Raw genomic sequence first — 15,324 nt, 5'->3', positions numbered from 1 at the left:
TATCAATCACCATGGGTTGTCACAGGCGATGACTTACAGTCCGCTACAGAATCAACCTCTTCTTTAGATTTTCAAAAACCAATACATAATTCTGACTTTTGAAAGTAAGCTAGAAGATTTTTTAAATTTATTTTTCATCAGAAAGCACTACGCACACATGAACGGACAAGATCAGCAAAGAGATTAGGTAACATCAGAATTGACACTAACTAAACTAATTAAAGTTTAGTGTTATAAACTGTGTGCAAAAAGACACGCTAGCATATCTAGACAAACTCTGAAAATACAGATTACCAAATGTATGAAAAATATGTTTTTCCTTTTATTTTACACTATTTAATATCTACAGTTTTATGATCGTCCAATTGAGACACAAAATCTTTTATTTCTCTGAGTCCTGGTCTCAAGATAGCAGCACATTAAGATTAATGTTAAAGAATTGGACATGTTAGATGATATATTACTCAAAAGCAACCTATAGGAAGATGGGATTGAAGTTAAAATGATCTATTCCTGAATGTTTCTATACAATGGAAATGATAAAACTCAACAGCAACATTTCATTTCGAGTTCAAATTATCCTAGATTACACATAAAGTACAATTAACTTTTAATTCAGAGGAAACTTTCTCATTTATTTGTCATTATGTCCCGAAACAAAACTTTGAAGTACCAAAAATGTAAAAACAGAAGAGATAATCTGGAAGTAACCAAATTAGCCCAACAGTAGACCTGTACCCCTGCATGCTTAAATAAAAACAATTTGTCAGTTTACCTTGAAGGAGGATTATCAGAAGGAAACCTGCAATCATCTTGACTGTAAAGGTTCTGTCTGGTCAAAAAGCATGTTCCTGTCCTCTGTGGTGTCCGTACTTTTAGAACTGTCTTCTACTGGGAGAAATCTCATTCGTCTTATAAATATCACACACAAGAAAGGTTCCAGGAACTTCCACCCCCCTCAACAATTAATGGCTTGTGGGTAAATCCATTTGTTTATACAGCAAAACAACTTTACATCTCACTTCCACTATTGCAGCTGTTTAATGTCTAAGTGTAAGGGTCTTCCCCTCACAGTCACACCCTGGGATGTGGTTTTGAAGTGAAAGGCGGTGCTGATTCTGGACGTTTTGTTGCAAATATATCAAACAATCTTGTCCAATACAAGTTTAGAGATGTATTGATGCAGGCAAATTAAAATGTTCATAACCTAGGCAAGGTTCAAGTAAACAAGGCAGAGATGTAAACACATACATTTGCAAACAGCAACACACACTCTCTACACACACTAACACATTTTCCTGTTAAATTACAGTAATCTACTGGCAGCTACAGTTGCTAGCTTGAAACGGTTATTCTACAGTTACCTACTGTAATCTACAACTACACTTTATTACTGTAAAGATAGAACAGTACTGTGCTGTATGGAAAATAAACAGTATTATACTGTCAACTTTTTCGTTGCCATTACACTGTTATTTTAAAGTAATTTAAGTTAATTTAAGCAATTTAAGTTACATTTAGCCATCATACATCAGAAAACAGTTAGGAGAGGCGGCCATTTTGAAAAATGGCTGCCATAGCCGCCATATTGAAAATTAAAAATGGCTCCATATCCAATTATTTTCAGAATGTCTTTGGCTATAAACCAAATTTCATGCTTCTATCACAAAGTGCACGATTCCCTCATATTTTTTAGCTAAGCCACTCCACTATATCCGGCCCATGAGAGATCATATTTCTTTCATAACCCACTTCCTCACCACTTAGAATACAATTCCCAGAGTTCACAGCAACTGTGTGCCAATCAAAACCCTCCTCTCTACTACTTACTGTACATAAAGGGTAGGCCGGCAGCAGGCTTGGATACCCCCTTAGACACTGGTGGTGGTGATAGAAGAATGCAGGATGTGAGGAGGAGGAGCCCCAAATCCTCCGACCAGATCAGGGAGAATGTGCAAAATAAATTCAGGCAAATTTACAGCCCAACTTCAGGGGAACTCTGGCCAATAATACACATCCTTGATCAATGGAAATGTGTCATTCATTTGAATAAAAGTCCCTGTCAGAATAACCAATGGATTACTGTGTGAATTTATAGCTCTGTTCGCAAACACAACACAACACAACACTTATTAACTTCTAAGTTTATTCCCTCTTTTATTTTGTCATTGAACATTGATGAATAAAATGCAGCTACTGTGACTGACTAGCGAGTTAGCGGTTTGTTCATGAGTTTCAGCAGGTAGCCAGCCAGTCTTGTGAACCAAATATTTTGCATTGACTAACCAAAAAATGTTGTGGTGCCACGGCTGTATTATTTTCTGCAAACACTGGTCAATGGAGCAAACATGGTGTGCTTAAAGCAAATAAAAACAAATAACTAAGTTGTAAAATGGTAGCAGTAGGTATACCTAGTCAATACAAAAGAAATGTTCAATAAACCGTTTATTATGAAGCTTTCACTATCTTTATCCACTGTACCATTTTGAAAAGATTATAAATAAAAAGAGACTGACCATTGTTACATAGAAGATAAAAAACACCCTGTTAAATCTTTCAGCAACTCTGGTCCAGTAACCAGGCTTCTCCTCTTTCTTCATGTTATGAAGGAGCAGAGAAAGTGTTTTCTCGATCTCCCCAAGTTCTTCCGAAAGCTTCTGCAAGGCCTGGAACTCGTCCATCAGTCTGCCGCTGTTTCCCTGCAAAACAATTATTGAGTAAACATTAATGGATTGTAACATTGTTACCTTTTATTCATGATTAAAGCAATGATGGCACATCATAACGCTTACCTCTCTGGCCACAGATTGAAGTTCAGATTGAGTTCCACCAGTCGACACATCATAGATAGAAGCACATCGAGTCCGTTTATTCAACTCTGAAAATGCAGTTTTTACATTAAGATTAACAAGGATCTAGCAATTAGTGAAAGGTGACAGTTTCTATTCTAGAAGAAGCAGAAGAAGAAGAAGAAGAAGAAGAAGAAGAAGAAGAAGAAGAAGAAGAAGAAGAAGAAGGTTTTTAAAGCGACAGGAGCCGATATGGGCCCAGGAGTGTGACACCACTCGTAGTCTCACCTATGTGATGGTTGTAGAGGCTGGCAGTTCCATGTTTGTTACACTCCTCACTCTGGCTTTGGTCTTTCTCCGCTGTGTTTTCTTGGTACAAAGAGTCCTTGTTTATCAGATACATCACCAGAATTGTTTCCAGGAGGCTCAGGAACATCAGACCAAAAATCCCAATACAGTAGACCGCTGGGAGAGGGAAGGTAACAACTTTAAATCAGACAGAAAATTACTCATTTAGTAGAAGTGAAATAAGTACTTATTAACTGTAGTCCATGAAAGGACACACTCTGATCTGCTTTACCTATAAGTGGAATCCGGTTTGACGAGGCTGGAAGAATTTCATTCAGGATGAGTTGTAACACTGTAACAGCAAGCAGCACAGTGACTTGATAACCGAGCTTTTCCCCCCCACTGTCTGATATCATGAAGGAGGCCAAATCCAGACACAAGAAGAACAGCACGGGCAGCAAGAAATTGATGATGTAGAGAACAGAGCGCCTCTTCATGGTGATCTGTGAAATCATGATAAAAGTTTAGGTTCATTCCCTGAAATTAAAAAAAAAAAGGCTGCACTACTAATGCTTTGCAGTTATGGCTCCAGGGTGAAAACTATGGGTGGAACAATACTTTGTGAGACAAGATGGTACGATGAAGAATGGATTACAAGACCGTTTGCTGAACAGACTTCTGACTTGCTCAATGTCATGTCTCTTTTACACCTGTAGCTGAATAAAGGTGTACCAAAAAGGTTGTTTTAGGTGAATATTTTGTAGTTTAGTTCAGAGTATTTTCCTTGTCATCTGTCTGGAACCGACATCAGCTATCAATAAACTTGTGTATGATCACTCTCTCTTTTTACTCCTCGTGTAGGTTATGTGTTGAGAGTAAGCCTCTCTCGGGTAACAGCGAGAGAAAGAGAGACATGTATTTCCCTCTTGTCAATGTCATGATTGAGGTGATATCTCTCATATTGAATATGGACCATCACATGTTGCTGTATTCACGTTTTAGTGCCAGCTACGCTGACCGCTCATCTGTTGTAAGATCGGATATAAGCACGTTATTTTTCTCTGTGAAAGGATTTAGTTAAAATTAAAAAAATTGGTGCTAATTTTCCTTTAGGCTGCAGATTTGTATATTCAAAAGAGAGTTTTATTATTTTATATTGACTGTTTTGTCGCTTCCTCAGAAAGCGACAAAATATTTCAGATGTCATCCCAACATTTCACAATAGAGGAATTCACAAGAATCCACATTCCCTAAATGATAGTTACATCTCACTGTGCACACATGTACTGTGTCATACATACAGTGTAAACAATGTTGTCTTGGCTGACCCAGTCAGTGGCGTTGATGGTGGTTACGACCATGTTGAGAAACAGCCATTCGTACTGGGTCCTCATCACCTCACGAGACCACTCTGTGGCCTCGGAAGAGTTGTCGCTTGCATGGAGGCGAATGTCCTTAGCTTGGTTGTTTAAGGTGAGATAAAAAAAAAGAAATGGCTGATAAGTGGTTACATATGACAGTGTGAGACAGTGAATTTAGTTTTTATCCTGTGTTGTTTAACTTTTTTTTGCAGTAGTTAATTTTGCATACTGAATCATCTTGGTATCATGTTGAACTACAGGAATATGTTGCAGGAATTAGATAAAAATAGAGTAGAATCTTAAATATTACTGAGATCACTTTTGCTGTAATTTGTTATGATTAAGTCCCCCAGTTCAGTAGCAGACCTACAAAAGCCACGTTACACCAGTGTCATCATACAAATACAGAAAGAAAATAACATCTACTAATGTTTAGGATAGACATTTTTTTTTACACTCAGTAAGTGTAATACATTTCAGCTGAGAAGCAGCATACACACACTATTATCATAGTGTTATTATTCAGAAAATGATCACCTAAGTTAAAGTCACAAATAACATTGTGAGCCATACTGTATATTATTTCTAGAGGGCAAGTTTCTGACCCCTAATTCACAAACAAATGTGCTTCATATATAAATAAAGGAGGTGGGGGGTGGGCGTGATAATTCTGCACACCACACTATTGAGCCACCTTACATCACCACACAGCGACAGCACAACCAACACCCATCATTGGCCCCCTCTTACTGGAATATAAATGGCACGTGTGTCCAGAAAACCTCTCACCGGTGTGTATGACAGACTTGAAGGTGAGATTGCAGCTCTGTATATCGAAGGGGAATTGGTAAATGTGCATCCTGCAGGTGCTGACCAGCACCATGTCGTTGTGGATTTCAACATCACCTTTATCATTGATGGTGAGAAAAGGAGTCGGAGCAGCTTTGTCCTTCTCTGTCCTGTAGAGACACATGTGGAGGAAACCAATCCAGATTCCTCAGATAATAATAATAATAATAATAATAATAATAATAATAATAATAATAATAATAATAATATATTTATTATTAAATATAATAATATTTATAGAGCGCTTTTCAAAAACTCAAAGACACTTTACATGTTAAAAACAAAATACATTTACAGGATAAACTCAAACAAGGAAAACAGACAAACAGTTAAAAGAGCAAAAATACATACATAGTGAAGTTTATCTAAGTGATGTGTGATACAGAGATTAGTGAGGTGACAGGTTGAAGGCAGTGTGGAACAGGTGTGTTTTTAATTTGGTCTTGAAGGTGGTAGGGTCGACGGTGTCACAAATGTGTTGTGGGAGTGAGTTCCAAAGGGAGGGGGCGGAAACAGAGAAGGCTCTGTCCCCCCAGGTGCGGTGCCTGGTCCTAGGGACGGTCAGGAGGTTTGCATTGGTGGAACGTTGTCAAATGTTAAGGATGCAATGAAATCAACCCTAAAGGGTTAAATGTACAAACTCCATGTTCCATAAACATTATTTTACATCACCTTCTGTTTAAAACATTCAGTCAGTATGCTGAATTAAAATCTAAATGATTTGGCTTTTGTGCCATCTGTAAATGTCCCCGCGCTCTGCCACTCATTAGCTATTAGTGAGAGAGTGACAACAGCTAAAAGGTCAATGAGCTCTTTAATGAAGATAAATGAGGGGACACTAGCGGTGATTATTAGTTTTTGCATTCAAAACGTCTGACTGTGTGCGTTTGTGTGTGCGAGTGCATGCAAACACTTTGACTCTTACATTTCTTCTATAGTGAGATCTGGCTTCCACATAATTTCAGCAGGAAGAGAAACATTATCGATTCCACAAAACTGATTTGGGTCCCAGGAAATGTATTCATTATGCCACCTCTACAGAGAAAAACGGATGATTGCATTACAGAGGGAAAAAATGGAAATACATTACTTATTCAGGGAAACACCTTTAAGAAGCCCTGAAATGAAAATTAAATGTTTCAATAACATGGGAGACTAAATTTAAATTCATGTGTGGAGTTTGAGTTTTCATCGTCATCTGACAGAACTCACCATGACAGTCCAGACATATGGAATGAATTTCTGATCTTTCTCAACCTGTTATCAAAGAAAAAGGTTTTTTTAAATCTGTCCAGGAAGAAAAAAACAAACACGCTTGTAATTTCTCAACATGACACACTATGAGTAAGGATTTGGATGACAAATGTTAAATCTACACAAGACACTTATCAACTAGCAGACACCTAAACATAGAAAAAGCACAATGTTCAGCATGATCTGCAGCACCATAATTAAACTACGCACCTCGGGGGGAAATTTTGGTTGTGGAGTATCACACTCAACCAACAGACTGGAGGTGACGGGACCATTCCTCTGATCATCCAATCAGTGGACAGCAACATCAATATTTGTAGTATGCACCAGCGGCGCTGATATGCACATTTGTTTCATTTATAATTTCGTTATGAGTTATGGACAGTTTTAGAAGATCCACTTGGGAACTTTTTTCTGTGTAAACTGAAAGGTATATCCAAATAGGGGATCAAAAACAGCTCACTTGTGAAGCGCTGTTGCAGCGGCTGTTGGTTTGGGTCTGACCTCGGCCCTTTGCTACGTGTTATCCCCTAATCTCTCGTCCCAACATTTCCTCTCTCTCTCTCTCTCTCTCTGCAGCTGTCCTATCCAATACAGGCAAAAAAATAATTCAATTTACTTATTTAAAAATAAATATGTAAAATACCCAACTTGAAGCGCAGCTGGACTCCCTCTTCCTGGTTTTCTACTCTATCCACTCTCCTCTCGAGATAACAGCCTCGAAAGGAATCTTTAAAAACATACCTCCCTTCTCCTATTGAATAATAATAACCAAATTGGAATTTTACAAATAAGCACTTACCACGTCTAGAATGGCATAGAGAAGCACTTCCAGAGATACGTGAGTGGGGTGTTTGTAGTTTTTAACAGGCCGAGTCATGGAGAACAGCTCATTGTCTTTGGTCAGCTTCAGGTGGTTTAAAACATCCTGATAACTACAGTTCTTCTCAGGAAACACCCCATCTACAAAGAAAACATCAACACACATTCTCTATGACAGGAGTTGGTCTTATTAAGAACATAGAAATGTGTTTGTTCACAGCTTTCTTTCTCTGGCAGGTATTGTTTTGTTTCCCAGAAGTGCTCTGAAAGGCTTGTTATTCAGAAGAAAGGAGAAACATTACAGCTTCTGTGGTTGTTATTCACTTGCTGTTGATTTTTTTTTTCTCCACAAAGAGCATTTCCATTAAAAGTGATTGTGGTCCTAAATGCCAAATGTTTAAATTGCATTTCTCATAAGCATTAGTGAACGATATTAGGCTTCAGTGCTGTCTCTTGATCTTATAATCAGCAATGTGAACATTTTTAAAAGATGTAGTTCTCTTTTTTCCAACTTAAACACAAATAAACTTAAAAGAGCATAGCAGTGAGTGCTACACTGGATCAAACAATCTAAAACTTGATTTGTTTGTCATCATAAATTCGTTTGATAAAAAGAGACAGGTCATGAGTTGAAGTCAAATTACAGAAGGTTTCTTATAGTTCTGATTAAAATGTTCAAACTTACCTGTGAGGAAGAACAGAAAGAGGAAAATGGTTAGCATCATAATTGCAACAACTGTAAGAAAGTAGAGTCAGCGTCACTCTATATCCCCTCAGTGCTGACTGTCACCAAGTCTGTGTCTTACTGGAAGAGGGCCGGGCGAGCTGAATCACACAGTATCTGTGTTTTTTTTAGATAATGTAATTAGTGTAAGTCATTCGAGGACAGCGGTCTCTCGCACAGATGTAATCACAGCAGCTCTCAGTGGTCTTTAAGTAGAAGAATAAGAATCACAAAGGCCCCTTGTGGTGACACAAATGGGCTGTAATGACTTTTTGGTGGTCTTTGTGAGTGCAGTAAAAGCAGCCACTGAACACTGTCATGACTCTGAGTGTCATGATGCTGGAATCAAAGTGAGAGGCTGTCCAAAGAGGTGTTCAGGTTTTAAATCAGCACAAAGTACATAAAGAAATACATAGAGACAAATTAATAGAAAGTGCACGATGTAAACAAAACAATGATCAGAATAGAGACAGCAATACAAATCAATAGACAAAAAACCCTCTTATCTACATTTCTTAAAGTATCCTGGAACTTCTTCAATAGTATTATTATTGTACAAGAAATACATTTGGAAATAGTTTCACTGTGTGAAGCTGTGAAAAAGTAAAGTTGTTTCTTTTTGACGGTGCAGTGATTTGAAGAAGGGTATTAAAGGCAGTGATGACAAGTATTGATGTTTGTCATGTTAACCTTTTTGTGGGAATATAAATCACTGCAGCGTTACCGTCCTCAGTGGGTATTGAGTTCATTGATCTGACTGAAAGTCGAGCACACCACCTTGTGGCTTCACAGAGACATTATACAGGTCGAGGTTTTTAAGATAAGAAACCTGTATTCATGGCCTCTACTTTGTATTTTACATATGATGCGATGCTCATTGCATGTGTCTCTGTAAAATAAACAAATCAACCCGTTCTGCCATATGTGAGCTTGTAAAGCACTTTTCTAGCTTTTATTTTGAAAGAAAATAAGACACTCGTCTTACACTGAAGGTTACAATAAAAAAAAACATGTGACAGATGAAAAGGTAGATAAAACAAAGTTTAAGTGGACCTTTAATAGTAAAATGTTTGATATCACATGTTGGATATTTGAATCCTAAAGTCATAGAGGCGTAGAGGTGTCAACATGGAGATGTTGGGATTAAAGTGTAAAAGCTGGCAGCCCAAGTAATAACTATTTCTGTTCATACACATTGACACATCACAGCGGTGTCTCCCCCATCAAACCCCGAACCTTCCAGCTGAGAGACGACGACTCTCTACCACTGAGCCACACTGACTGAGAATCTGTTGAAAGTTGAATCGTTTCAGTCTGGACAAAAGATGTGGATTGCCATCTATAAAGCCTCAACAGCTATCACAGCAAATAATCCACTTTGATTGGATGTGAGGAAACAATAAGGAGTCCCTCAGGACAGTGATGCTTTTTTTCTGAGCACTCATGCTGCCAAAGCGTGTTTACCTCCAGGCAGCTGATTTATCTGTTTCAATAACACCAGAATCAATCAGTGACAGACAAAAGGGATGAAGATTCTGCTGTTTGATGATGAGGGTTACAGGTTAGAGAGGATTGGTTTAAAGTCAGGGAGATTGATGTGCTGCGAGGGGAAAGTCGACTCAAACAGGACAACAGGGAAGATTTGTGTGTAACAGAGGAGGGAGAATGAGGAATATTACAGTGTAAAAAACAAACACACATCAGTTAGATGTCGACAGTTTATGTGATGTTGGTGTCATGTTGGGGTCATTACAGACGTCCTCCAGCTGTGCTTCCATTTATACTCTCATATCAGCGTTTTAACATCAATCACTGCAGCGTTTGAAGTATCTGTGGCTGAAGCTACGTTTGAAAAAGTCTTCAGTGGGTGTTCAGTTAATTTGTTAATTTATGAATTGGTCAAACATTTGGAGGTTTATTTTTCTCTCCCTGCAACTTCAATATGAACTTAAATAAGAATTGAACATTTCTAGGAGAGAGGGATTCTTTTTGTAACCTTTTCATCTGTGGCTGTGAATGTGCACAGGTTACATATTTGCCTTGTTTTCATACAATCTTAACTGGACTCTGCAGGGAAGTGTATGTCATGCAAAAAAAGCTTTTATCTACAGAAAAATGTCTCCGCCACACATTTACAAAATCATTATTCTCCTGAAACACATCAACAGATTCAAAATGATTAATGACACAGGGAACTCCCTCATACACATATTGGCACACTGAATGACGGCCTTATAACTTCAAACGTTTAGGTGTGCCATGCGATGAAGATGAGGGGTAGAAACAGTGACACAGTGGTGACGTAGAAAATGAAGAAAACTTTGTTGACTCTTGCAGCCCACAGGCACGACTTCCCTCCCAGTCTGGAGTTCAGGTGCAGATTGACATTTTTCTGCAGCTCCTTCAGCTCCTCCAGGATCAACAGCAACACGTGAGAGTCTCCTGACTGAATGCGGCTGTTGACCTGCACACAGTAAAAAAAAGTTGGCCATCTTTCCCCTGTGACTGAAAATTCATAACAAGCCAGATGTTAAAAAGAAAATCCAGCAGTTATTGTTCATTTTAAGTTCTCTAAGAATATGGAGTGTTTTCATATGAACAGGACAATTTGATTGGTTTTCTATCTATTAAAGCATTTGATTAAATCTTATAAGCCAAGTTTTGGTCCTGGATAAGGTCAAGCGTTGTTACATTACTCCAGACGGATGTCATGTTTTAGTCTGCTGCTAACTTTCCACCTTAAGCAAACATTCAAACAAAGTTTTCGGCATTTTTATGCTGCTTTTGGCAACTTTGGCAAATATTGATGCGCAACAATAACTCATGGATGTAATTCTGGTGTTGGTGTCCCTGTCTAAATAAATCGGATATTTTCCTGCATCAATTTCACCCAGCTTGTAAAAATACTGCAGCTCTACTGTTGTACCTCTTCAGCATTTGGCAGCAGTTCATGGTGTTTCTCCCCGGCAGACACTTTACAGACACAGACACAGGACGTCTGTTTGTTCTCCTCTGAAAAGAAACACAAAAGACTGCAATGTTTTTTGGATCATGCTAAAGGCGCGTTAATACATTTGGCCTGAACGTAGAATAAAAAAAAAAACTTGTACGTTTAAATAATGACGAGTACATAAACGTGTCTGATGGACAGAGTTAAGGCCTTTTAAGATTTGTAAAACTGAATTTTCCCTCAAACTTTAACATTTATGGATCACCCATATGTAAAAACTGCTGTCATCTGTAATGTGAGTCTCACCTGTGGTGCAGTCCTGGGTTTTCATCTTTTCCTTTTTCTGCTGCCAGTCGTCCGCTGGCCCAACCTTCTCCTCTACTACTGAGTCTTTGTCCATAAGATGCGTCACCAAAATGGTCTCTAGCAGACTGAGCAGCATCAGCGCAAAGATCACAATGCAGTACGTTGCTGAGAACAGGAAGAGTCATTAACTACCTTTGTTTGTGTCATTGAATCATAATCCCTTAAAGTGTGAGTCTGTACCTATGAGAGGGGTCTTGTTGGACATGGAGGGCAGAATGTCGTTCAGGATGAGCAGCAGCACAGAGATGGCCAACAGCACAGTGACTTTGAAGCCCAACTTCTCTCCTCGATGGTCAGCGATATAGAAGGAGGCGAGGTCCAGACACAGGAAGAACAGGATAGGTAACAGGAAGTTGATGACGTGCAGGAGGGGTCTCCTCTTCATGGTGAACTGGGAAAACAGGGTCAAAGGTCGGTAGTCAAAAACGGAACGGACACCGTGACACTTCTTCATCACTCAAAATATGAGTTCATTTGAAAACTGGAGGAAGCCCAAATTCCAAGGACTCATGATTTAAATGAGTAATTTATTCAGTTTAAAGTTTTATCTCAAGCTAAGAGCAAAAGTTTCAATTTTTAATTAACTTTTTTTAAACTGAGAATATTGCTTTAAAATAAGTTAAAGTTTTAATTAAGAAACTCAAGTTCATTAACCAGTAATGTGATGCTATTTTATGTCTTGTTGATTTCTGTGCACCAATATTCAAAGGTAAACATTTTCATTTGTAAGACTTTTTATTTACAACTAAAACTATGTATTCAGATCAAATGTTAAAGGATGGACTAACTTAAACTGTTTTCCTCTCTGTAACATTGAAAGTGTGTTTGACCCGAGCAGATCCATCTGTTTGTGTCCGTACAGTGTAAATGAGATTGTCCCACTGTTGGTTGCTGTAGGTGATGTTGAAGCTGCTGACGGATAAGTGAATGAACTCCCACTCTCCCTGCGTCTGCAACACTTCTCGTGTAAACTGTGTGGCTCGAGACGAGTTGGAGCAAGGACGGAGCCGCATTTGACCAACTGAGGAGGCAAAAGGGAAAACCGTCACAGCACCGACTTTATTACACATCTGGCACAAATATCCACTCTGTCTCTCACCGTGATGTATCGCAGATGAAACAGAGATGTTACATCTCTGTGTGTCGAAAGGGAACTTGTGGACGTCCATCTTACAGGTGCTGACCACCTTCATGTCGTCTTCAGCACTCACCGTTCCATCAGAGGACAAGAGAATGTAAGGACTGAGAGGCGAGTCATCCTTCTGTATCCTGAAACAAAACACATACGGCATGTTTGCAGAACATTTAAGCGACATTAAACACGGACTGGCTGAATAGATGATGGAGCACCACCTGTCAGCAACGTGCTTTCTCTTCTTTTACTCTGAACAACAGCATTAAAACTGCTGTGTACTCAAACATGAGCGCACCATGAACTCTTTACCTTTAAAGCAAACACACATGACATCAGTAAATATCAATATATTAAATTACCTAATGATTCACAGATACAAAGAATCTGTTAAATGCATCGTATTCTCAGGCCTTTACCTTCCTTTTGGTTGTTTTCCCCTTTTTTTTCCAATTATCTAAGATGTTTTACTTGATTGCAAGTGTTTTATCGAATACCGAAAAACTAATGTGCTTTGATTCTATGCAGTATCACCACACAAACATCTTGAATGAAGATTTTGTAATATAGCATCAAAACCTGCTCACATTAGTCTTACAGTAAATACCACTATTTGTAACCAGAAAATAAGAATTCATATATTTTTCGAAGGGTTAGTGTAAATTAAAAGGCTCTCTTAATGATTCATACAGCAACACTCAACAGAGTTGTGTTTTTGTTTGCAAACCCATGCACAATGATAATAATCTACTCTATTTATTTACAATTGACGACTTAACTATCTCGCATTTACAAAAAACACAAAAAGTTGTGTCTGATTTTGCAGGCTCACATCTCAAAGATGAAGAGGTCAGGTCTCCACAGCATGTCTCTGGGAATCACGATCTCCGAGATCCCACAAAACTCAGCAGGGTCCCAGGATATGCCTTCATGTTTCCATTTCTGTAGGAGAATATATAGAGAGTTGAATTGCCAGAGGAAAAGATTGTTAGACATATAACAGGTTAAATAACAGGTACCAGAATAGTAGTTAGCTGAGTGTTTGAGTTAGAAGAAAACTCTACAGCTAATCACTTACCATTGATGCCCAGATGAAAGGAATAAAAGTTTGTGTTTTCTCAATCTGTGAATCAACATAAAACACACATTTTATCACTGCAGGGCAGCATTCATTAAATGAGTCATATTGAAACACAGTCATGAAGCAGCTACCAGGGCCAGGATGGCGTAGAGGAAGATGTCCAGCTCCACCATGGTTGGGTTTGTGTAGTCCAGAACGGGTCGGGTCAGTTTGAATGCAGTGCTATCTTTAGTCAGGTTCAGGTAGTCCAGGACATCCAGGTAACTGCACACTTTCTTAGAGGTAACCCCGTCTACATAACAAACAGCTGTCTTTTAGGTTTGTTTGATTTTCATGTAGAATTACATTTCTTTATCTATTTGGATTTGAAAGTTTTATGTTTGTTTTTTAAAACAGGCTCAGTGATGTTTGTCTTTGTTTTAGCCTCAGCAATAGATTTTTAAAAAAGTCATATAAATCATTTTATTACCAAAATGTTTTTGATTGTTCAGTTTAAGACCAGAGACATCCAACAAACAACTCTGAACTTAATCGAACTGTAACGTTGGACCATCGCATCTTCAAAACTTTTATTTACATTTTCAGTTTTCTCCAGAACTTAGTTTGTCCTAAATGTGTCCTCAAAACAAAACCTAAAATGAATTAAAAATGAATTATTTTCACTATGCAAGATAATAATTAAAAATGTTCCACTTGTTGCTGCTTGCTGTTGAAGAGCAATTATACTGATTGTCTGTATACATTCTTGACATGTAGATGCTAAGATTGCAGCAAAGCATCTGGATATCTGCTCCATTTTTTCTCCTTTCTTTCCCGTTCTTTGACCATTTTTGGTTTCAGTAAAGTGAAAAGGCTGCATGACAACACTAGACTGCACATACACAAACAGTTTACATCAGACGTAAACAGTGCCAGCATGATGGATATTAACATTGAAAGTAAACGTAGAACAAATGATTATATAGAAAAATGTGTTTTTCTTTGCTTGAAAGTTTTCTTCATGTGATGCAAAAAGCGTCATATTGCATCACATGAAGAAAACTTCCAGGCAAAGAAAAACATATTTTTCTCGTCTCAGGGCAAAATGAGGGCTGGAGTCACAATCATTCAAAATTACTACCAGGTTTCTAATGATACACAGCTTCATGCAAATGGGTGAAGTATCCCTTTAATGTATCTCGAACACGCTCCAATAACATACCTGTGGAGATGATGAGAAGGAGCAAAGCGAAAAGCATCATGTTTGAATGTGTGTGTTAGAGCAGCTTCCAGTCTTGCTTGAGTCCCTGCTGAGAATTGAAAGCCTCTCTGTGATGCTGAGCTTTGATTTTGAGCCGAGCAGGGCCGGGCAGAACGTCTGAAATTGGAAACCCCTCCCTCAGTAGACAGCACAGATTGATGTTGTAATCGTTGAAGAGAGCAGGGAGACAAGTAAACAGTTTAAACACTGAATGTTCGGACACTGGAGGCAGGTGCGCTTGAAGATAATTGAGTGACAAAGAATAATACTCGGGGAAGAGCAGGTGTGGAGGATTTACCTGGAAGGAGCGATGATGTAGATTTGTATTTCAACTTAACTGGGACCTGCAACAAAAGAATACAGGGACTTGAGAGAACAAACAGAACCAAACGCATGATGCAATACAATTCAATTAGGTGGTAATTTGGTGACGTTAATGACATTATGTACACTGTGCCCATTAGAAAC

The 15,324-nt window shown here is 38.5% G+C and overlaps 2 protein-coding genes across 2 annotated transcripts; both read right to left on the bottom strand.

Annotated features, from left to right (window-relative positions):
- Positions 1-2,204: 2,204 nt before the first annotated feature.
- Positions 2,205-8,090, bottom strand: LOC306817359 (5-hydroxytryptamine receptor 3A-like). Its single transcript, XM_079334167.1, is given in 11 exon segments — positions 2,205-2,699; positions 2,793-2,878; positions 3,078-3,254; positions 3,370-3,597; positions 3,600-3,635; positions 4,357-4,536; positions 5,228-5,397; positions 6,213-6,322; positions 6,500-6,544; positions 7,344-7,504; positions 8,049-8,090. Coding segments are annotated over 11 exon segments (1,464 nt in total). The 5' UTR covers positions 8,089-8,090; the 3' UTR covers positions 2,205-2,468.
- Positions 8,091-10,148: 2,058 nt separating this feature from the next.
- On the bottom strand, positions 10,149-14,857 carry LOC306842256 (5-hydroxytryptamine receptor 3C-like; the record flags this gene model as incomplete). Its single annotated transcript, XM_079372383.1, has 10 exons — positions 10,149-10,551; positions 11,014-11,099; positions 11,344-11,508; positions 11,584-11,794; positions 12,264-12,424; positions 12,503-12,756; positions 13,368-13,477; positions 13,614-13,658; positions 13,748-13,908; positions 14,818-14,857. The coding sequence occupies 10 exons, from the start codon at positions 14,855-14,857 to the stop codon at positions 10,336-10,338; spliced, it is 1,449 nt and encodes a 482-aa protein (XP_079228509.1). The 3' UTR covers positions 10,149-10,335.
- Positions 14,858-15,324: the final 467 nt, after the last annotated feature.

This window comes from Symphodus melops (assembly GCF_947650265.1).
Source record: "Symphodus melops genome assembly, chromosome: 21".
In the NCBI taxonomy this organism is placed as follows: domain Eukaryota; kingdom Metazoa; phylum Chordata; class Actinopteri; order Labriformes; family Labridae; genus Symphodus; species Symphodus melops.
This window is presented reverse-complemented; position numbering and strand designations above follow the sequence as displayed.